The sequence below is a fragment of the Urocitellus parryii genome, chromosome 9 (genome assembly GCF_045843805.1).
Source record: "Urocitellus parryii isolate mUroPar1 chromosome 9, mUroPar1.hap1, whole genome shotgun sequence".
NCBI lineage: Eukaryota > Metazoa > Chordata > Mammalia > Rodentia > Sciuridae > Urocitellus > Urocitellus parryii.
The window spans coordinates 139,248,525-139,272,998 of record NC_135539.1 but is presented as its reverse complement, the minus strand read 5'-3'; the positions used below and the strand labels follow the sequence as shown (position 1 = coordinate 139,272,998).

General features: G+C 34.9%; 1 protein-coding gene across 1 annotated transcript in view; it reads right to left on the bottom strand.

Moving 5' to 3' along the window:
- Rc3h1 (ring finger and CCCH-type domains 1) overlaps positions 1-24,474 on the bottom strand; it is a 79,792-nt gene that overhangs the window by 16,219 nt on the left and 39,099 nt on the right. The window contains exons 5-12 of the mRNA XM_026388506.2: positions 23,974-24,149; positions 19,489-19,689; positions 14,867-14,999; positions 9,613-9,731; positions 8,061-8,173; positions 3,296-3,577; positions 2,799-3,010; positions 269-636 (exon numbers count right to left, since the gene is read on the bottom strand). Coding sequence (XP_026244291.1) covers positions 269-636; positions 2,799-3,010; positions 3,296-3,577; positions 8,061-8,173; positions 9,613-9,731; positions 14,867-14,999; positions 19,489-19,689; positions 23,974-24,149 — 1,604 coding nt within the window. The remainder of the gene's footprint in view (positions 1-268; positions 637-2,798; positions 3,011-3,295; positions 3,578-8,060; positions 8,174-9,612; positions 9,732-14,866; positions 15,000-19,488; positions 19,690-23,973; positions 24,150-24,474) is intronic.

Below are 24,474 nucleotides of genomic sequence, written 5' to 3'. Positions count from 1 at the left end.
GCAACTGGGATTACAGGTATATACCTTCATGCCATTCAGGAATTATTAAGACCATCTAAATTCACAAACTAAGAATCATTAGTTGGGAGACCTCCCATTAATACTTAAAAAAAAAACCCTACTTGAATTATGAAAATAATTTTTAAAAGGAAAGAAACTTTCTTATACAAAATAAGTGATCAAATTCTATCAGCATAGCCAAGAAATTAATGAATCACTGCCAAAAATAAACTAAGTCTATGTAATGAGAAAAAAAAATACACCATACTCTGGGATACGAAGGTCTGATCTGAGTAGGATGAGGGGCTACTGGATAGTAACCCTCCACTTGCTGGTATCTTTCTCTGGACTCTGGTACATATGATGGTACTGCAGCAGGTGGAATCTCAATGGGTATAGGGCTTTCTCGGAAAATTTCCTCTCTTGTATAAGACTGAGCAGGGTACACTCGACGACCATCATAGTGAGGTGGGTACATAGGTGGGTACTGTTGTGGCTGTGCGCCATACTGAGAGTTCATAACACGATCTTGGAGGTAGGGTGGATAAGGATCCAAGTAGGGAGGACCAGGTTCAGGAGCAGATGGTGGAGGTCGAACAAAGCGGGATACACATGGTGGTGGGGTATAGTACATACCTGTATAATACAAAGAAAAGGAACCAAAGGCAACAATTTGCCAAACTATTTTCATTCATACACAAACACATATTTTAAATACTGAAACACTGAAGCATTAATAATTCACTTATTTCTTTAGAAGTTTTCCCTCCTGCTTACATTGTTAGGTCAGCTTTATGAGAATATGAAGCTAAAATTATCCTTAGGCCTAGCATGTGTGAGACCCTGGGTTTGATTCCTAGTACAAATAGCCCATGCACCCATAGCCACACAATTTAAATGTCACTGAAAAGAAAAAAAACTAAGCTATCTATAATCTACAACAGTAGACTGGTTCTTACTGTTTGACCCTCTTTCTGGTGTTGTCTTAATACTGAAAATGGAAAACAAAAAGTTCCATTTTACAGAAATCCTTGAAATTCCATTTCTACTACAGATCTGAATATGAAACTGAATTTACTGGTACGAGAAGTAACATACAAAAAGTCCATTTTGCTGGTGTATATCTAGTAACTACTACTTAGTTCCAGAGTTGGGATAAAGCTGCAGTAGTAGGTTTCAATTTCATTGTAGCAGTTAGAACAGAAGTTTTCCACTTCTGTATTTTCATTGTAAAAGATTCAATAAGCATCTAGTTCTGGGACTTACTCTTGGGAGACCTAGCTTAATCTGCTTCCATAGTTCATGGATATCGCGGGCATTAAACTCCTGCACTAAGCCTCTTTCTGCTTAATATAGCTAGAATGACTTCTGTAATCTACAACTGGGTCCTGACTAGTACCAGTATATTTAAAGTTACACATTAGCCAGCTCAATAAAAATAGCTAGATTTTTCCTGGTCAAAAGAAAGATATCAATCAAGTTTTGTCATTTTTTTTTGTTAGTAATGTCATATCAATTAAAAATTATTCTCTTGAATGTACAGGAGGTGACACTTCTGATTCAAAATTAAAAGCCTTGAGAAAAGGAAACAGAAGACATCTTTATTGCCTATTTATTTATTTGGTACTGGGGACTGAGCCCAGGGTTGTTTTACCTATAGGCTACATCTCCAGAATTTTTTGTTTTTTTAAATTTTCAGACAGGATCTCACTAAGTTGCTTAGGGCCTTGCTGAAGTGCTGAGGCTGGTCTCGAACTTGTGATCTTTTGTCTCAAGATTCCCAAGCTGCTGGGATTACAGGTATGCATACCAGGCCTCCATTTAACAAATAATAGCATTTCATTCTGTTGTATCTCTGACAGAGATACAACACTTCAATTTTAAAATCTTTCAGCATTTTATAATGTACTGTAAATATTAAACCTTAGTCACCCCCTTTCTTCTCCATACCTTTACCTTTTTTGGTGGGGAGGGTACTGGGGCTGAACCCAGGAGTACTCTACCACAAATTATATCCCCAAACCTTTTTATTTTATTTTTTTAGTTGTTGATGGACATTATTTTATTTTTATTCATTTATTGATATGTGGTGCTGAAAATCAAACCCAGTGCCTCACACATGTGAGGCAAGTTCTACCACTGAGCTACAACCCCAGATCCCTTTTTATTTTAAGTTGCCCAGGCTGACCACAAACGTGTGATCCTCCTAACTCAGCCTCCCAAGTCATTGGTATTATAGGAGCGTACCACCATGCCTAGAGGATTAACAGTTTTCTAACTCTTCCATGACTCTAGACTCTTTCTAATCCATTCATAAATTTTTCTTTCTATTCCTAATACCTCTATTTGAAGCATTTTTTTTATGGGTTTTTCTGACTCAAGTTCTCAATGATGTCCTTTTTGGTCAGCTTCTCTCTCTCTCTCTCTCTCTCTCTCACACACACACACACACACACACACACACACATCATACATAATAAGTAGTTTTTTATTCTTTACTATTGATTATATACAATAAATTCCAAAAGGATCAATGTTAGTTTTTCATATATATATATATATATATATATATATATATATATATATATATATGTATTTTATAGGTCCAGAAAAATACAGATAACTGTGCATAGTTACTAAGGTAGTTTATTTAGTTGATCATAAAAATCTCAATTTTTTCCCAAAGTAAAAACACAATTACTTGTTTTAAGGAAGCCACTATGTAAATCATCACTCTTACCTGCCTAGTTTTCTTAACTCCTAAGACAAGTGAGTGATATAAATGAAATATCCATTACCCTGCTGATAAGGTGCTGGTTCAAATGGTGGGGCAGCTCCTCGAGGATCCTGATAATAAACATCTGCTTGTGCTGGATATAACTGAGAACCTCGTGGTACCATCTGAAGTGGTTTGGTGACAGGCATGGGAGGCAGATCTGCCGGCCCCCTTGGAGGTACAGGATGTGGATTCACAGGTAAGGCAGAAATACTCTTAGGGACAGATTCTAGCCTAAGGGAATAAGATTATACAATCTAAGATTTAGATCTCTAAGATACTTCTAATGTACATAAATTGTTCAATGTAAAAACAAGATGGCCACAATTTGATAAACTGGTTTATTCTAATAGTCATTTCCTCTACCAAATTTGCAAATTTTATCATTTTCACACCTATGCTATTTCTTAAAAACTACTAGAATAAAGAAAGAAAACGTTTTCTTTAACTAAAACATTAATCTTTCCTTCTTCTTCTGCTTTACATTTAAAAGGAAGAAACTGAGGAAAAATGACGTACAGGTCAGGAGGGGATCCTGGAGCACTACTGCTCAGATGATCTATTTTCCCTGGTTTCAGACTAGAATCATAGCTGGGATCTGTCCCCCGTGGAATCAGTTGTGTCACTGTATTTCCTGCTGGCACAATTCCATTTGGTAGAGCAGGGGGTTTTCTGCTAGGTAGATCCACTGCACCTTCTTCTGGAAGGATGGCTGCAGAAGGCAGGCCCACCTCATTCAACTGACCCAAAGAGGCACTCAGAGGTCTTCTGGGAACTAGACGTTTGTTCATTTTACGAAATCTATAACAAAAAGCAAAGGTACAACCAAAAAAATATATATATATCAAGGCAAAACCAAGAACAAAATGCATTTGAAAATATTTTTTTTCTTTCTTTTTTATTTTGGTACCAGGGACTGAACTCAGGGGCACTTAACCAGTAAGCTACATCCTCAGCCTTATTTTTTATTTCTTTTAGAGACAGGGTCTCACTGAGTTGCTTAGCACCTCGCTGTTGCTGAGGCTGGCTTTGAACTCACGATCCTCCTGTTTCAGCCTCCTGAGCTGCTGGGATTACAGGTGTGAGCCACAGCGCCCAGCTTAAAAATCTTATATTCTAATGTGAGAGACTGAGGTAGGAAAATGGTTAGTTCCAGGCCAGCCTGAGCAACTTAACAAAATAAAAAATGAAAAAAGCTGAGGATGTAGCAGAGTGGTAGACAGGAAACACTGGGTTCAATTTCTAGTACCAAAAATGTGTGTGTGTGTGTGTGTGTGTGTGTGTGTGTGTGTGTGTGTTTGCCCTTAGAAATTCTCTCTTGAAAACACTGGCTCTCTATCAACTCAAGAACTGTGTGTACACATATTTCCTATAAAATCTTAGGTAACAAAACACATTGATAGAGCACAAAATTCCTTCTAATGAACTCACCAGCATTTTACCATTATAAGTCAGTTTATTAAGACTTTTACTATTTGTTGAGATTTCTATTTCCAAAACTTACTGGTAAAAAGATCTTGAGAAGACAGTTTAAAACATTTTACTTCAGCTTTTCCTCAAATTTATTCTTGAGATACAGTAAGCCTATATTAAAAATTAAGAATAAAACAGGGCTAAAGGGGTAGCTTAAGTGATAGAGTACATCCTGAGTTCAATATCTAGCATGAAAAAACAAAAACAGAACCAATGCGCATTGTGAAAAAATAATAATCTACAACATTAAGACATTTGAATAACTGAAAATGTTGACTTTTATCAGAAGTGCTACAGAGATGCTGATGCTATTTGTGCCTACATAAAACTGAAATTATTTTATTTATTTATTTATTTTGAGAGGAGAGAGAGAGAGAGAGAGAGAGAGAGAGAGAGAGAGAGAGAGAATGAATTTATTTTTTTTTTTTTAATTTATTTTTTAGTTCTTGGCGGACACAATATCTTTTGTTTGTATGTGGTGCTGAGGATCGAACCCGGGCCGCACGCACGCCAGGCGAGCGTACTACAGCTTGAGCCACACCCCCAGCTGAAATTATTTTAAAAGTAGGTTAATGTAAACAATACAAAATAATGGCTTAAATTTATGCAGATATCATAGTTAAAAAAAAAAAAAAGGGCACAGAAAAATATTTTTTAAAATACTGGGGATTGAACCCAGGGCACTTTACCACTGAGCTACATATCAAGCTCTTTTCTTTTTTATTTTGAGACAAGGTCTGAATTGGTTGCCCAGAGTGGTCTCTAGGAAGAAGTAACTACCATTTAGAATTTGAAATAGCATCATACACATTTTTTGCCCTATACACCAAGCTTAGTATTCACATTCCTATGTGTATAACATTATTATTTACAAAAACAGGGTCATATTAGTCATTATTTTTGCATTTAATCTTGGATATTCCTTTATGATACAGTTAATTTTAGGGGTTTTGGCTATTAAATCAATGTTGTAGCTGATAATTATGTACATGAACTTGCATCCTAATGTGAGTAATCAAACACAGAACTGCTAGGCCAAAGAGTATACATGTTGGGATAGTGATACACCTCAATTTAAAATACCTCTGGGTTCAATATCCAATACCAATAAATAAATTTAAAAAACTGAATAGCTTTAATTTGCAGTTCTTCAATAAATAGTGAGGCTAAATACAGTTTACACATCCAGTGGCCATTAGTTCTGTGAATCATCTATTCATTATGTATTGGTTACGGGTTGAGTGTACTCTCCAAGGGTGTTAAAGTTTGGTCCCAATGGTGGCAATGCTGGGTGGTGGTGAAAGCTTTAAGGAAAAGGTAATTAGGTCATAGGGACACTGCCCTTGCAAGGTATTAACGCTGGTCTTGTGGAATGGATCAATTTTCACAAGAGTGAATTGTTATCAAGTAAAATCACCCCATGAACTTGGCTGTTTTTGCTTTCTCACTATATTATGACACAACTGGGGAGGTCCTCATAAAAAAACCTGCTCTAAGCTGTTTGAACCTCCAGCCATCAGAATCATGAGCCAAATAAACCACTTTACAAGTAACCCAGCCCCAGCCCCAGATATTTTGTCAAAGCAACACAAAAGCCAGGACTAATACATTTATATTCATGATTCACAAATATACTGGCTCCTCTCTTAAATATTTGCAGTATCTCATTTTGTGTCAGGGATATCTGATCTGCATATACTTTCTTTTTAAAATTGTGTGTATTCACCATATCTGTCTTTAGTTTTTACGTAATCAATTTTAAGAAATCTTTTCTTCATGGATCTACAAAAAAATTATTTCCTTCTTTAAGACTATTTAACAACAAAAGTACTTCAGTACTCTGTGGTGTTATTCCTATGACATGTGTATACAGACACTGATATAAAGACTCATTGTTTTGTACAAAGACAGGTAAGAATCTTTCAAAGAGACAGCCATTATCTTTTGTCACTGATGTAAAATGTCACCTTGAGCACATAAGTTCCTATGTTTTTCCAACTCTTTTTAGATGCTCTCTATTACACTTTACTAAGCTATCGTTCCTATGCAATACCAGTTTTTATATTTATCTTAGCTTATAAAACAACTATTAATCTAGTCTCTTTTGAAGACTTTTTTCCCATAATTTTCCTACCTATTTGCATGTATTTATTCTTTTCAAGTGAATGATTTTGTTGGGCCTTTAATAATCACCACGTTGAGATTTTAATTGGGATCTCACAGAACTTACTATTTATAAGGGATCTGTAATTTCAACTTTTTTCTCTCGTGGTGCTGGGAATCCAACCTAGTTAGTGCTTTGCACATGCGCTCTATCACTACCTACACCATCCAATACTCAACTTAATTTTTCTTTCTTTTGTTGGTTTTTCAGTATTGGAGATTGAACCCAACAGGGCCTTGTATATGCTAGGGCCAACAGGGCCTACACGTTTTCCTTTTTATTTTACATGACAGTGGTTCATTTTGTAACTTTACATATATCAGCTACTACTTCCAGAATGTTAAGAGTCAGGTGAAATGGCACATACCAATAATCCCAGCCACTCAGGAGGCTGAGGTAGGAGGATCCCAAGTTTAAGGCCAGCCTGGGTAACTTAGTGAGACCCTGTCTCAAAATAAAATAAAAAGGGCTGGGGGTGTGCTCATTGGTAGAAGGCCTCTGGATTCAATACCAGAACAACAACAATAACAACGACAACAAAGAGGAAAACCCCAGAATGCTAACTAACTTTCTAGGAGAAAAATCTTACCTTTTTTATTGACTTAATAAGATGAAATTATTATTGTACTAATTAAATGCATCATGCTACCATGGTGGCTTTTAAGATATAATTAATTAACTGGCTGAGAAAGTATCTATGATACTGTTATTATACTATAATACAAAGTATCTACTGTTGTATTAAAGGATTTTGATCTAAAATTGATGTTAGATTTTATTCAAATGACTTCTGCAATCTTTGGGTATGATCATGTTATTTCTTCAATCTATTTTAATGAATTACTGAATTCTGTTTTATTTGGAGTGATTTTTAATATTAATATTTTTGTCATTTTCTTTCCCTTTCTTTTGTTGGTTTTACAGTGTTGGAGATTGAACCCAACAGGGCCTTGTGTATGCTAGGTGAGTGTCTACCTCTGAGCTATACTCCCAACCCCTAAAATTTTCTTTCATTGTGTTATCTTTGTCAAAATTTGGTGTGTCATACCGGCTTTATTTAAAAAAAAAAAAAAAAAAAGAAGACAGGCATGGTAGTTCATACCTATAATCCCAGTGACTCAGGAGGTTAAAGCAGGAAGATCACAAGTTCAAGGCCAGCCTGGGCAATTTAGCAACCCTCAACAACTTGATGAAACCCCATCTCAAAATAAAAAATTAAAACAGATAGGAATGTAACTCCTCGGTGGCAAAGCATTGATAGGTTCAATCCCCAGTACCTGGAAGGAGGGTGGTGAGAGAATGTGGTCTTTCTTTCTTTAGTGTGCTAGAAAACTTAACATCACTGTAATTATCCAGCCCTTGAAATTTCAAAAAACTATGAAGTTGAGCCAATGGCAAAATTTTCCACAGGTAACACATTATACAATTATTAAAAATTAGCTAAAATTAATGAAAATTGCTAACATTCTAATTTTTTTGTAGTAAAAATGATTCATTTTGAGATAAACCTAAACACAAAATAGTTTTCTCTGTAGAAACAATGTAATTAATGAAAGCCGAAGAAACCACTCTCCTTATTTCTCAAAGTCAGCACATTGTTCTACTTATATCTTATTCCAAAGGCTGTCTCATGCTTTTCACACTTACTTTTCCAGTTCCTCTTGTGAGTGTGCAAATGTACAGCTGGCACCACGAGGGCATCCTCCTCTTTGCTTCATATCTCGACACATGTATGTTTTATATTTGCTATGCTGTGGAGGCTAAGACCAAAATCAAAACATCAGACATAAAACAAAAATTACAAAACCAAAATGAATGCAAATTCCATTTTGCCAGTTTAGGATTTTCACAATCTAGATGAATAAGATTAATCCCCATATTCATCTACATTATCCAGAGACAAAGTTCTCAAGTTATTTTTTCTTAAGTCTCAGAGAGTTAAAAATATATAAGTCCTGGGCTGGGGTTGTGGCTCAACAGTAGAGCGCCTACCTAGCACGTGTGAGGACCTGGATTCTATCCTCAGCACCACATAAAAATAAAAATAAATAAAGGTATCATGTTCAACTACAATTAAAAAAATAAATATTAAAAAAATATATATATAAGTTCTAATTTTTCTGAAATGTTGATGTTAATTCTCAAACACATGGCATCATATAAATTCTTAAACCTCAGGGCAACTTTATAATCTTTCTTCCAAGTTTTATAACAGAAAAACAAACCAATGGAATTTAAGACTTGTGAATGTATAAACTCTCTTCTAATATTTGTTTTGTGCAATGTTCAGACAGATATACATTTCCTATAAAATACTACAAAATGTACAAAAGGTCCAATAACCAATTCGTGACTTGCAGACGAATATGCCAATGACTTAAAATTCTCCAAAGGTACACATTAAGCTTATTATTTACAACTTGAGGATAGGCATTAGGATGGATTTCAAGGTTAATATCAAATATAACACAAAAGTGAACCAAGTTTAACATATTTTATCACTAATGGCAGACCTTAAAAGCTTGTCTCATTGTTTTTGCTATATTCTTTGTGATAGCCAATGGAATAGAAAGCAACTGAAAGTTTTAGGTTTTTCAAAATTTCTTAGTCATAAAATAAAGCTCTTTATCTGTGTTTAGAATAAATGGGAAAATCATACCCAGGCTACTTTTGATATTTTTTGTCTTTCTACAGGGGAAAAAGATAGATTGCATAATCTATTTTTAATATTTACCTAAGTCAGGGAAATAAGAGTATTAAACTCACAGGCTTTTCACTGCACATATAATAATATAGAAAAACCATCTACAGCTGTATGAGCAGTATTAGATTACTTAATACAGCAGTAATACCTACTGTCAAATTAATATATAATACAAAGTCCAGAGAATAATCTTAAATGGAATAAGGTTTAGCACGGAATATGCTTTCTTCATCAAATGTTGATATATTCGATGTGAAAAGTGAACCAGTGCAACATCAGATCAGTAAGGATTAGCTTAATGATGTTGGAAAAAATTACTAGGCTAAACCAGTAAATTGGCTGCTAACCATGCTAATTTATAATTTATATGGTTTTGATTGTCAGAGTCTTAAAATATTCATGTTATCTTTTTGACTTCATATCTGTAGATTTACTCACAGTAGTTTCAAGGTATATGCATGGTGACTTAATTTTAAATTTTAAGCTGCATCTTACCTGCTGTTGATCTGTTCCTTTTTTGCTATGGTTCTGTATATAATCAACCAGCCCATGTACAACTGTACGCACAGCTACCAGTCCATTTTCTAGCTGTTCCCAAGTAGGAGGAGGAGCATCTATAGAACAAATGACAACAAAAATCTTCTTTAGCTATAATATTATTAAATATTTGGTCCAATATATTAATAAAGAAGTTGCAATCAAGCATAATGCAGCCTTTCAAATAACTTATTCACCTAACCTCCTTTTTAAAGGAATGGACATATTCTTTTAAAAGATGTGTTTACAAACTAAAATTACCACAGGGAAAAAAAAGGTAACAAAGGAATTAAGGAAGCCAGAAAATAAAGGCACCTGTCATTAGAACCTTAGTATTGAACAGACCACAGAGTGTGACATGGACTGCGCTGACTGGAGAGCATATCTCTGATACAAATGTATGCTTACCACTCAGCGTCTTCAACTAGTTGTTCTTATGTAAAGATGCAAGGTTGGTCCTAGAGTTTCCCAAGGACATCGAAATCTGAGCTTCCTAAATTTATCAATTTTTTGTTTTTTAAATGCTGAGAATTGAAACCAAGGCCTTGCACCTGCTAGGCAAGGGCTCTCTACTACTTAATTATACCCCTAGTCAAAACTTAAAAACAGGTTTTTTGAAATTTTTCAAGTATTTTAATAGTTGTAGTTGGACACAATACCTTTGTTTTACTTATATTTATGTGGTGCTGAGGGTCAAACTCAGTGTATCACACGTGCCAGGCAAGCTATCCACCGCTGAGCCACAACCACAGCCATAAAATTTAACAGTTTTTAAATGCTAGCACCTAACAGATTTAGAACATTATACAGACCAACATAGGGGAGTTCACACAAAACTTAACTATGGACTGCCTCGAGTCAGCCAATTTGTATGTTTATTTTGAAGTTTTACATAATTCAGGTATAGGATAAACAAAATGTTTAATAAGCTTAATAGATAAAGCAACTATATAAAAGCAACTCAGCTACAGTCTTCATTTAGTATTTGTTAGTGCCAGATTTTTATTATATAACAATTAACCATAAAGCTAAATATAAAATAATCTCTAAAAAAATACAAAATCAAGTGCAAACACATTTTTAGACATGACTTCTTGCTGAAGCCATCATGCAAGACTTCTTGGTGACAACATTTGAATGGGGCTTTGAAGAACAAATGGAATTTCACTAGGGGGGAAAAAGGAGAACACGGAGAAGCGAAAGTGAACAGCTATTCAAAAATTATATTTGGGAACATATACCATGCCTGAGTATTGTTCTAGGTGCTAGAGAAGCAGTAGTGATAAAACAAAAATTCCCATTATATTCAAGGAAATGATCCAGATAATAAACAAGAAAAATAATCAAAACAGAGTTTTAATTTTTTTTTCACTTAACATTATATTGCAAGCATTTTCTGTGTTTGCTCCACCATTTTTCAATTTTATATTTATTTATTTTGATACTGAGGATTAAAACCCAGGGCATTTAACCTATGAGTCACACCCCTAGCTCTTTTTTTTATTCTTCTTTTATACTTAAGACAGGCTCTTGCTAAGATGCTTAGGGCCTCGCTAAATTGCTGAGGCTGACTTTGAACTTAAATCCTCCTGGCTCAGCCTCCTGAGCTTCTGGGATTACAAGCATGTGCCACTGTACCTGGCTGAGTTTTTAGGAAATGATGAAAACTGAAAACAGAGAACAAAGAAAAGAAGTACAGCAAGTTACATAAACTTTTAGAAAAGCCAGAGGAGGCCTCCTTCAGGAGGCTACATTTAGTAAAAGACCTGTAAAAAGGGTTTCAGAGTGTCTTAATAGAGATACTAGGGGGAAATATTTCTAGTTAAGAGGGAAGAAAAACTGCTAAGACCTTGATGTGAGAGTGTGATTGGCAGGTTCCATACTAGCAAGGCTGGAGAGAGATAATGAAAGACCAGACCATGTGAGGACTTATAGGTCATGGGCTAGATTTTAACTTTTACACTAGGTGAGGGAAAGCCACTGAAAAATTTCGGGGCAGAAAATTAATAGGATCACTTTGGCTCTTGTGGTATGTCATACACAAAACAGGAGGCTAGTCTATAATCTATGAGGAGAGATAAAGATTGTAGCAAGGACGGTATTAAGAAGTTCATGGATTCTAAATGAAATTTAAAGGTAAGGCCTACTGATTTAGCTGATGGATCACATATACACTATGAGATAAAGAGAAGGTAAGGATCTTTATGAGGTTTTGAACCAAACAAATCAAAGAACAGAGTTGACACTAACAAGATAAGGGGAGCAGCTCATTTTTAAAGTTTGAAATACTAATTAAGACTCATTATGGTGGCTGGGTACACACACACACACACACACAGTCTGGGAAAAAAAGTCTGAGCTAGATGAACTCTATTTCAGATTTTAAAAGACAATCAGTTATAATGTCTACACTACTTTATATGGCACCAAAAGAGAAACATATCACTGTATAATTTCAGAAATGCTAATATCAGAAAAAAAGGTAGGCCTCAGAATTGATGAAACAAGAATAAATTTGTGAACCATATAAATGATATTTAAACATATGAGACTTGCTGATATTGTCTTGGGATTGGATTAAGTAGAAAAGAGAAGAGGTGCAATGATTAAACTTTGAGACTACCCTAAGAGTCATCAGCTATAGATGGGAAATCAGCAGAAAAAATGCTGAGGACAGCCTAATAAAGTAAGAAGGAAATTAGGTGAATGTGGTGGCATGGAAGCCAAGAAAAAAGCATTTCAAGTAATGATACATGCTATGGATAGGTCAAATACAAGAATTGAGAACTGAACTCTGGAACTGGTCACAGGGAAGTCACTGTGACCTTGATGATGTAAGTTTAGATAGAATGGTAGAGAAAAATGCCCGAATGGATTGAGTTCAAGACAGTGGCATCAGGGCTGGTGACACAGCTCAGTGGTAGAGTAAGCCCTACGTTTAATTCCCAGAAACATGCACAAAGTGTTATTAAAAAGGTAAAAAACATTTCTAGGTAGGTGGAAAAAGGGGCTAAAAATGAGTTAAGATGAGAGAAATAACTGTATTTAAATGTTGATAGAAGTACTCTAATAAAGGAAAACTAATGATATCAGAAAAAGGACACTGGTAGAATATGCTTGTCAAGGTGATGCTAGTGCACGATGAGAAAGGGTGGCTTTAGTTCAATGAACAGTTAATCTACAATTATACGAAAACAGCAGAATATACTGGCATAGATGTAGATAGGCTAATATAGTGGTAAGAGCTTGTGGAATTTCGCTTAATTGCTCAGAATGATCAAAGCAAAAAAGTGGAAAAAAGCTCACTATATATTCTTTTTTAAAAAAATATTTTTTTAGCTGTAGATGGACATAATACCTTTATTTTATTAGTTTATTTTTTTATGTGATGCCAGGGATCGAACCCAGTGCCTCATGCATGCCAGGCAAGCACTGTACCACTGAGCCACAACATCCTTACTGTATATTCTAGGAAGAGATTTGATGTGGTTTCATTGAGCAATCTTGGAAGTATATCTGCAAAAGAAGGCTGCTTTAAAAAAGTAAGATAAGGGGCTAGGGTTGTGGCTCAGCGACAGAGTACTTGCCTAGGATGCACAAGTCCCTGGGTTCAATCTCCGACCCCACATGAAAACAAAACAAAACAAAAAAACACTAAATAAGCAAAATAAAGGTATTATGTCCATCTCCAAATAAAAAAAAAACAATAATTTAAAAAACCCTAAATAAACAAAATAAAGGTATTGTGTCCATCTACCTTTGTGTGTGTGTGTCTGTGTGTGTGTGTTTGTGTGAGTGTGTGTGTGTGTGTGTGCTGGGATTGAACCCAGGGTTTGTGCATGCAAGGCAAGCACTCTACCAAGTGAGCTATATCCCAAGCCCTACAACTAAAAAGTGAATTAAAAAAAAAAAGGTTAAGAGGATTCCAAATATTCCTCTGAAAGCAATGAGGTATAAGTGAAAGTTTATGAGTGTGGAATAAGTTCCAGTTTGCAGCACTTAAGTACACTGGATTGGAAGAATTCATAGGATACAAAGTTATAACCATTTAATCTGAGAGAAAAGGAACCAGGCTCTCATCTCACTAAGGTGCAATAATAGGCGTGGAATAGAGAAACTTATAAAAGAAGAATAGATCCTGTTGTCTGAAATGATATGTAGAGTTAAGTGAAAGAAAAGGTATGCAGCAAGACAGAAGACTAAGGTTTTTAAGGTTACGTACATCAGAGAATGTTAGTGAGGAAACAGGAGGAAGAGCAGTCATCAAATGAAGATGATCTTACTTTGAAACACAGAGCAGTTTTTGGGAAATGGATTTGGAGTGAAGAAATAACAGTGATAGAGAGATATGGAAGTCTATTTCTATGAAGAGGTAATACCCTGATGCTAAAAACCAACAACCATCATCAACAAAGCATGCAGAGAATACAAAGTTCCAAAAGCACAATTCGACTACAAGTTTGTGGATAGGAGGGAAAAGAGTGGTACAAATCAAGACAGAAGCAGCTTTCAAGACAAAAGAGAACATGAGACTGCAGAAATATAAGGGTCAGAAGAGTTTCTATACCAAAGAAGTGTTCAACAACATTATTAAATGTTGAAGACAAATTTAAAGGCCTGAAGTCTTTGGAATTAGAGACCTGGAAACTTCTAGCAAATATTAACAGAGTTTTAGTTCAGTAGTAGGAATAAACACTGTGATAAATACAAGTTAAAATAGCTTAGATGCAAACATTAGGTAAAAAATTAAGCTTGGGTATATTTTCACATCAAGAAACAGAATATAGGAAAAGGCTGACAAAGTAAAGATACCCAAAAAGAGAAAATTAATGAGCAAGGTATCAGGGAAGAGGCAAAAATGAGATTAAGGAAATGCCAACTAAGAATATAGAAAAACTGAGTTTTGGCACAGGTGAGAAAGGTAAAATACAGCACAATTTTGTGATGGAAGAAAGAAGAAATATAAAGGAGCCTAAAGAGATCTATTTTTGTGATGAGGTAATTAGCATAGCTAATCATTAAGTAAATGAAAGTGTCAAATAAATATTCTTTTAAGTGAAATAAGGAAGAAGATTTGGAACAAAAAGAATACTATAGAAAAGATCTTGAAAAAATATTCTGGGAAATTCTAGAGGAATGTAACAAAAGACAAATGAACAATCAAGCTGAGGACACACATAAGATATAGTTCATTAGTTTCCTTTGGGTTTACCTGGACTTGGGTCAATGTTTGCTAATAGTTCCAAATGGGGTCTTAGTCGGTTCAAGTTTGCTGGGTCTCCAGTCCGCTGGAGAGCAATTGTTAGTTCCTGAACACTCTGAGCAAAAGAGGCTGGGGTCTGCAACTTAAAAAACATAAATATTAACTTTCTCAGAGACCAGATACTTCTTATAAAATAAAGATTACTTACAACTCATAGATGTTTCTGAAATTTCTGAAATTTATCTTATTCACATACCTTATATGTTTTGGCCAGAGTGAATTACTTATTACCTAAACAAACTCCTCATATCTCCACAATGTTTTAAACAGGGTATAAACAGGCATGTGGTATAAAGCACTATTCCTTCTGCTTACACATTCTTCAAATGTGGGACCTTTCTTAATTTATCAATTTAATAGTACCATTATTTTTTTTTAATTATTTTTTGGTACTGGGGATTGAACCCAGAATCCCTTTACCACCAAGCTACATTCGTAGCACTTTTTAATTTTGAGACAGGGTCTCACTGAGTTGCTTGGGGCATCATTAAGTTGCTGAGGCTGATCTCGAACTTGTGATTCTCCTGTCTCATCCTCCTAAATCACTGGGATTATAATCACGCACCACTGTGCCGGGCTCTAACTTTGGTTTTCATAGCATGGTGTGTTATTTTGGCTCTAAGGGGGTCCTTCTAAATAATTAAAATTTGGAAATACAGTCTCAGTCTACAGGGTCTAAGATCATGACACTGAATATAAATCTTACTAATATCAGAAGCTCTTCTGTTAAATGGAATAAACAATTTCAAGAACTCTACCAGCTCAAACAATCTTATATTAGTTTGGGATTCTTGGAAGCACTCAGGTTGTGTAGGTCCCAAAAGTTTAATGAGACACATTCTCACATTATCTACTTCAGGTGGGCATAACATGATCTCTTTAATTTGAAAACACTACCACCCTGATTTTGTAATAGTAATTGAGGGTTCTAGATAAATGAAAACACTTCGATGAGAATTTTCCTCCTGAAAATGGTCACTCTTCAAGAGGTAATGTTTTAAACAGTATACATTTAAAAAAAAAAAAAGGAAAATAATACAATTATCCTTAGAATCCCGACATGCCTTTATTTAATTCTTAATATATGTATCAAAACTTATTATAATTTTAAAAACATAATTAAATAACTTATTATAATTAAAAAACATAGACAGCTATTTATATATTTGTTTTGGCTTAATACTATAACTGAAGCATTTTTAGATTGCTAGCCATTTTTATCATAAACCATTTCAGACAAATATATCTAATGTATTCCATCACCAAGACTTAATAAATAATAACATTTAAGTTTTGATTTTTTTTTCTTTTGGTGGTATTAAGGCACTAGGGCACTGTACCACTGAGCTACATCCCCAGTCTGTTTCATTCTTTTATTTATTTTTTAAATATATATATATATATATATATATATATATATATATATATATATATATATATATATGAGAGAGAGAGAGAGAGGGAGGGAGGGAGGGAGACAGACACACACACAACATATTTGTTTATTTTTTATGTGGTGTCAGGGATTGAACCCAGTGCCTCATGCATACTAGGCAAGTGCTCTACTATTGAGCCATAATCTTGGTCCGTTTTTATTTTATTTTATCACAGGGTCTCACTAAATTGCTGAGGTTGACCTTGAACTTACGATACTCCTGTTTCATCTTCTGGAATAGCTGGGATTACAAGTGCATCACCACACTTGACTCACTATCATTTTTAATAAGAAATTAAATGTTATGTATCTGCTGAAGAGGATTTTCCTCTCAACTAATTTTAGGGCTACGTTAGTGTTCTGAGCTTATAAATCTTCTTTAATCACTCCCCTATTTTCTGCATTTAAATAATGTGGCAAATAATACTCCTGAGATTATAAACTCTTTCAAATTTTTTATTATTTCCTTAAAATTAATTATTTGGGCCAGCTGCGGTATGCCTATAATCCCAGTGGCTCAGGAGGCTGAGACAGGAAGATCATGAGTTCAAAGCCAACCTCAGCAATGGAGAGGCACTAAGGAACTCAGTGAGAGAGACCCTGTCTCTAAATAAAATATACAATGTAGGGCTGGACATGTTGCTCAGTGTTCAACTTGAGTTCAATCCCCAGTACCAAAACAACAACAAAAACAAAAATTTATTGGCAATAGCACATTCAAAGGATAAGAGTATTTTATAGGTTTTTGGTTGAATCCTGGGGTATTTTATCACTGAGCTCCATGCACAGCCCCCCCTTTTTTTTCCAGGTAGGGTCTCGATAAGCTACAAAGGGCCTCAATAAATTGTTGAGGCTGGCCTTGAATTTGTGGTCCTCTTACTTCAGCCGCCCAATCACTGGGAATAAAATGTGTGATACTGTCCCTGGCTTATAGGTTTTTATTCACTGACAAATTGCTTCCCACAACAATCTATAATGTATACTTTACAAATAACCAGCAATGTTATGAGAGTATATATGTGTGTGTATACACACACAAACTTTAACGGGCAATACTTGGTATGTCACTATTTTAAACGTATATTTCTTTAATCATTATTGCTGGTGATATATTTATTTATTTGTTTATCTATTTATTGTATAAACCACATCTGCAGTCCTTTTTTATTCTGAGATGTTGTCTTGCTAAATTGCTGAGGCTGGATTAAAACTTGCAATCCTCCTGCCTCAGCCTCCCAAGTAGCTTGGATTAAGTTAGCCAGTCCTTTTTTTATTCTGAGATGTGGCCTTGCTAAATAGCTGAGGCTGGATTCAAACTTGCAATCCTCCTGCCTCAGCCTCCCAAGGTGCTTGGATTAAGTCATGTGCCACATTGCCCATTCTTGATGTATTCTCTTTGTGAACTGTTAATTCCTGTTTCTCTCTCCATTAATTTATTGGAATTAGTGCTTTGGGGGGACATTTCTAATAAATTCTATATCTGTACTGTACTGTATGATAGCTTGGCTATCATATTTAGCAATTTAAGTTTAAATTAATTAAATAAAATAATTTATTTTATTTAATTTCAACTGTTCCACAAGTTACATTTCAAGTACTTAGCAGCAGATGGGGATATAGCTCAGTGGCAGAGCTTTTGCTTAGTATGTGTGGGGCCCTTGTTTCAATCCCCATAACCAAAAAATAAAACAACAACAACAAATAAAACTGAAAAATTAAGTGCTTAACAGCTATATGGGGCAAATGATCAACATAGTGAAAAGTATATACAAAGAACATTTCCATTATTACAAAAAGTTCGGTATTATGTATTGCTCTATAAAATGACAAGATATGAAATACATTACAAATTTTGCTTACCATTTTGTTGTACAAAGATCTCTGGATTTTAAATTTAAAGCAGGATATGAAAAAATTCTTCTAGGACCTATGCCTAATTATATAGTTCAACTGAGACAAAAAGTTTAACCTATTTGCAAAATCTTTTGAAAAGTAAGCTAAGTTTTTCTTCAGAGGTGGAAAGCAACTACTTTAAAAAGATCATTATTAAGGTTTCAATAAATTATAGCCAGTCAGTTGCTTAACTTCAAATACAAGCTCCATTCTAACCTAGGCACATATCAACCTTTAAGTTTCAACTAGTGTTATTATTTTATTATTTTATTAGTTTGACCCTATTACTCTAAATTAAATGTACGCTAGGCTCCAGAACTGGCAATCATTTCTGGAATTATAAGTATTTAAGGTGAAATATTAAAAGATAATATTATTATTTAAAATACTATAGTATGTTTTACAAGCTGCTTTAAGACTTTTTAAATAGCACTTTTATAAATGTCATTATGAATTACAACAAACAGTTCTAGTATTACTCTAATTTGTTTTGTTTTTTTTTTAGTTGTAGATGGATACAACACATTTATCTGTTTGTTTATTTATTAATTAATTATGTGGTGCCAAGGATGGATCCCAGTGCCTCACATGTGCCAGGCAAGTGCTCTACCAATGAGCTACAACCCCAGCCCCTTGTATTACTCTAATTTTAAGAGAAATATAGCTTTTAGCATCAGATACAAATAATGAGCCCGATCTAACATTTACATCTACTTGAATGGTCTTTTTATCCTAATAAACAATAGATAAAATAGAGACAAGTTTACTGAAAATCTGATCTACCTCAGAATGGTAGTAGCTTCATTATATGTGAAATTATTCTGGCTAAGAATCATAAGAAACCACAATACACAGATCTAATATAACCAGTCAGTTGGATACTAAAGAAAGACAATAAAGATTTTTAGAAAGTGGGTTTAACTAATCCTGTGATCAAAACTCAAAGAGAATAACAAAGGGAGAGAGGCAATGACAAAATAAAAGACCAGAGACCCCCCCAAAAGCAATGTGGGAGAGTACTAGATAAAAGCATTTTAACACTAATCAAATATTTAAACAAACTGGTATTCTGATGTGACTAGTTATAACATGACACAGCCACACTGGATACAAATTACAAAAAGCCTGACATGCAATATTCATTTTAATATGCATTTGTTAAGTAAATGAATTACCAAATCATAAATCATAAAATATCAAAATTCTAAGGGTAGTCTAACATAAAGGACAAAAGAGGCTCTACCTTGTCAATAATGGACTGCATGTGAGATTTGTGAGACTGGTCTCCATAAAGCAAAGAGGACCACTGGTCTGGTGCAATCCTTAAGCCTGCTTCCATAGCAATCTGTACTATCTGGGAGTCATGCTCTCGTCGCAGAGCTTCATAGGTTCTAAATTCTTCTTTCAGCTGCATCAGAGAAGAGTCTTCATCACGTTTGGTGACCTAGTAAGAAACAGTTAATCTCATAATGAGGTAAAGAAATAAGTTTATACTTTATATAAACACAGATAACAATTTCAAATGTAAAAAGTTTCTTCCAGCAACAACACCAAGATTAAAATGTAATATGCCATTTTGCTTATAAAACATGCTCCAACAGAGATGTCAAAATCTTCTGCTAGGTCTTCCAGAAAGATAGGACATATATGGGAATGAAATTCAAAGACTGGATAAAACTTAATACATATCTGTGTGTACATATATCTTTTTGAAAAGAAAATACGTACAGAAGGACAATTATTCTAAAAAGCAGTACTCTAGGGACTTGCCTGACATTGAACTATGTGGTACCAATAACTTGAGGAACTTTAGATGCTGATGTGATTCTAAAGATTACTAATTTGTACTTGGCTCAATTATCTATGTAGTTCTATGAAATGGGCCACCACCAAGTGTAAAGTTTGAGATGCTAGACTAGAATAATCATAATGTTGATAATTATGTATGTATGCATGTATGCGTGTGCATGTGTGCCCGCACGCGCGCGCGGGACCAGGGGAGAGGCAGTTTACCTAGGATTGAACCCAGGGATGCTTAACCACTTCACCATTTCCCCGGCCCTTTTTTGTATTTTATTTGGAGACAGGGTCTCACTGAGTTGCTTAGTGTCTCACTAAATTGCTGAGGTTGGCTTTGGACTTGCGATTCTACCACCTCGGCCTCCCAAATTGCTGGGATTACAGGTATCTGCCACCATGCCCAGATGATAATAATATTTTTAAATAATAAAAAAAGCAACTAGGGATGGAGTTGTGGCTCAGTGGTAGAACGCTCACCTAGCACATGTGGGGCCCTGGGTTCAGTCCTCAGCACCACATAAAAATAAATAAATAAAGGTATTGTGTCCAACTACAACTAAAAAGTAAATAAATATAAACAAAAATAGCAACTAGTTACTGAGCACTTAGTATTGTGCCAGTCAGTATGTTAAATTACTGAATTAACCATTACACTACTGTAGTAACTCATTTTTTTAACTTACTGACTTAAGTACAAATGTTATCACTCCCAATAAGTCACATTTTATATCAAGCTGTACTTAGACTAATGGTTTAACAAATCAAAATAAAATAATTAACTTTAGCCTAAGATCATCTACATATTTTAGCTTTAACTTTTTTTTTTCCATAAAGACACCTAATATTCTAGTGGAAAATTCTGTTTCCTTCCTCCCACCTAAAAAAAAACCAGAATATTGTAGTCAGGATTCCATATCACACTGATATTAATTTAAAATATGTATTCCATTCTCATTACAAAGAAATAAAGTCCAATCTATATTTTGTTAGGAAAATCCATGGAAAGATGAAAATCAAGCCATTAGTTAAAAAATAAACTAACTTACATTCTACCACAGTTCATGGGCTCCAAGACCAAATATATATATACACATGTATGAAAACACTCCTACTAAAACAGGCAGGTAGACCAATGGTATAGAATAGAGGACACAAAAGAATAACCCACATAATTACAGTTACCTTATATTAGACAAAGGTGACAAAAAAAAAAAAATTGGAGAAAAGATAGCCTCTTCACAAATGGTGCTGGGAAAACTGGAAATCCATATGCAACAAAATGAAATTAAACCCCTATCTCTCACCATGCACAAAACTCAACTCAAAGTGGATCAAGGACCTAGGAATTAAACCAGAGACACGGCATCTAATAAAAAAAAAAAAAAAAAAGTAGGACCTAATCTTCATCATGTCGGATTAGGCCCCAACTTCCTTAATAAGACTCCTACAGTGCAAGAATTAAAATCAAGAATGAGATGGACTCAAATTAAAAAGTTTCCTCTCAGCAAAAGAAACAATCTATGAATAGAGCACCTACATCTTGGGAGCAAATTTTTACCCCTCACAAAGATAGAGCACTATCTCTATGGTATATAAAAAACTCAAAAAGCTAAACACCAAAAAAACAAATAACCCAATCAATAAATGGGCCAAGGAAATGAACAGACACTTCTCAGAAGAGAATATACAATCAATCAACAAATATATGAAAAAATGTTCGACATCTCTAGCAATTAGAGAAATGCAAATCAAAACTACTCTTAAGATTTCATTTCACTCCAGTCAGAATGGCAGCTATTATGAAGACAAACAACAATAAGTGTTGGTGAGGATGTGGGGAAAATGTACACTCATACATTGCTGGTGGGACTGCAAATTGATGCAGCCAATATGAAAAGCAGTATGGAGATTCCTTGGAAAACTGGGAATGAAATCACCATTTGACCCAGCTGTCCCTCTCCTTGGTCTATATCCAAAGGACTTAAGAAAAGCATACTAGAGGGACACAGCCACATCAATGTTTAAACCAGCACAATTCACAATAGCTAAACTGTGGAGCCAACCTGGATGCCCTTCAGTAGATGAATGGATTAAAAAAAGTGGCACATATATACAATGGAATATTATTCAGCAAAAAAAAAAAAAAAGAGAACAAAATCATGGCATTTGCAGGTAAATGGATGGAGTTGGAGAAGATAATGCTAAGTGAAGTTAACCAATCCCAAAAAAACAAATGCCGAATGTTTTCTCTGATATAAGACTGATTCATAGTGGGGTAAGGAGGGGGAGCATAAGAGGAGTAGGAGGAAAAACATAGGAGAAGGAGCTTAGGAGGTAGAGAGGTGGGAGGGGAAGGGGGGAGGCAGGGGGTTAGAAATGATGGTGGAATGTGATGGACATCATTATCCAAAGTACATATATGAAGGCACGAACTGGTGTGAATATACTTTATATAAAACCAGAGACATGAAAAATTGTGCTCTATATATGTAATATAAATTGTAATACATTCTGCTGTCATATATAAAAATAACTAAATAAAGGGTTTCAAAAAATAAAACAAAAAACAAAAAAAGAAAGAAAGAAAGAAAGAACTCTCAAAACAGGCTAACCTTCATTAAAAGATAAAATTTGCTTTCTATATGACACACTGATTCCCCAGACTCAACTCTCAATACTCTTGAGCAGGGCTTCTCCTCCTTCTGGAGTAGCCCACATTTTTGCTTGAATGTGTATTCCTTGCTTTACCCCAAAAGTAGAGTCTTTCTTGAGACTGCTCCCATTCTCCTTTGAATATTTATCTACTTTCCTAAATAAACCTCTGTCAATACCAAAAATAAAAGTTAAAAAATAAATAAATAAAGTCCTGGAGCTGTATGGTACTAACAAATTATCTCACAGCTTGAAAAAACTTTTCAAATGAAAATTTAGAAGACACTTAAAGAGTACAGCTGGAACACAGTAATATGAACACACATTCCTAAGAGGAATGCTTAAAGTAGAAAAAATTGGTTTTCAAATTTTGGGGGGAGTTACTGGGGATTGAACTCATGGGCATTTTACAACTAAAGTATATCACCAGTCGTTTTTAATTTTTTGAGATAGATTCTAACTAAATTGTTAGGGCTGATCTAGAACTTGTGTTGTGATCCTCTTGACTCAGCCTCCAAACCTGGTATGGGCCACCACACCTGGCTTCCAATATTTTTAATTTTTTAATTTACTGTTTAAATATCCATCTCTTTGTGTGTGTTTGTGGGGGGGGGCCTGGAACTAAACCCAGGCCTTATGCCCAGTAGGCAAACGCCATACCACTAAGTTACACCCCTAAGCCCACTATTTATGCCTTGATTTTAAGATGTTAGGAAAACAAAACAGAGGAACAATAAATATAGCAGGCGCCAATACCTATGTTTGAGGTAGTGTTGATTTAACTTGGGATATAAGAGAATAATATGTCCAACTTTACCACACATGCTGAAACTGAAATGGAAACAACAACTCCATTGCATATGTAGAGGAACAAATCTTCAAGAAAACTTGTTTGTGCTCAAATAACTTTCTTTAGACCAATTCTGTTTATAATGTTGGTGAAACACTGACCCAGCAGATTAGTCTCTTCAATATAAAAATCTGTAAGTCTTGGTTTGGTCTATGTTTTTCAATACCCATGTAGAAAATTTAGGGCTGGGGATGTAACGAAGTGGTTGAGCATTTACCTAGCATGCATAAAGCCCTGGTTCCATCCCCAGCACTGAAAAGAATGGGAAAAAAAAAACAAACAAGATTCAACTTCAATAATGTATGATCTACATTCTTTACAAAAGAAAAATTCCTGAGATATTCTGTAAAGGTATAGGCAACTTTATTAAATTTAGGGAAAGGACAATGTTTCCTTTTAAGCAGAAATTTTAATTTAGATTCATACCTTGAAGCAGGAGGCTCTGTAAAGGAGCTGAACAACATGCCCAATGCTAGTTTTAGAAGCTTGAGGAAACCGTGGCTCCAACCTTTGCACCACAAAAAGAACCAGTACTTTTCTTGACAAAGCAGAGCCATCTTCTAAGGCCAGTAGAACCAGCTTTAGAGCTTCCTCCTGCATTGCTAGGAAAAGTTGGGCAAAATAAAAAAATCATCAGGTGCAGAGATGATATATTTTATTTAAAGAACAATATATGATAATTTCTACAGATATCATTCAATTAATGGGAAACACAATAAAAGACATTGAGAACTATGCCTTTTTTATAGTACCAAGGATCAAACCCAGGGTCTCACGCATGCTAGGCAAGCGTTTTACCACTGAGCTAGAACCCCAGTCTTATAGCTTTACATTTATTAAAACAATTTTATGGGCAATTTGGGCTTATATTCTCTATATTTTATTAAGAAAGTAGATTAGGGACTAATGCATTTAGAAAAAACTTCT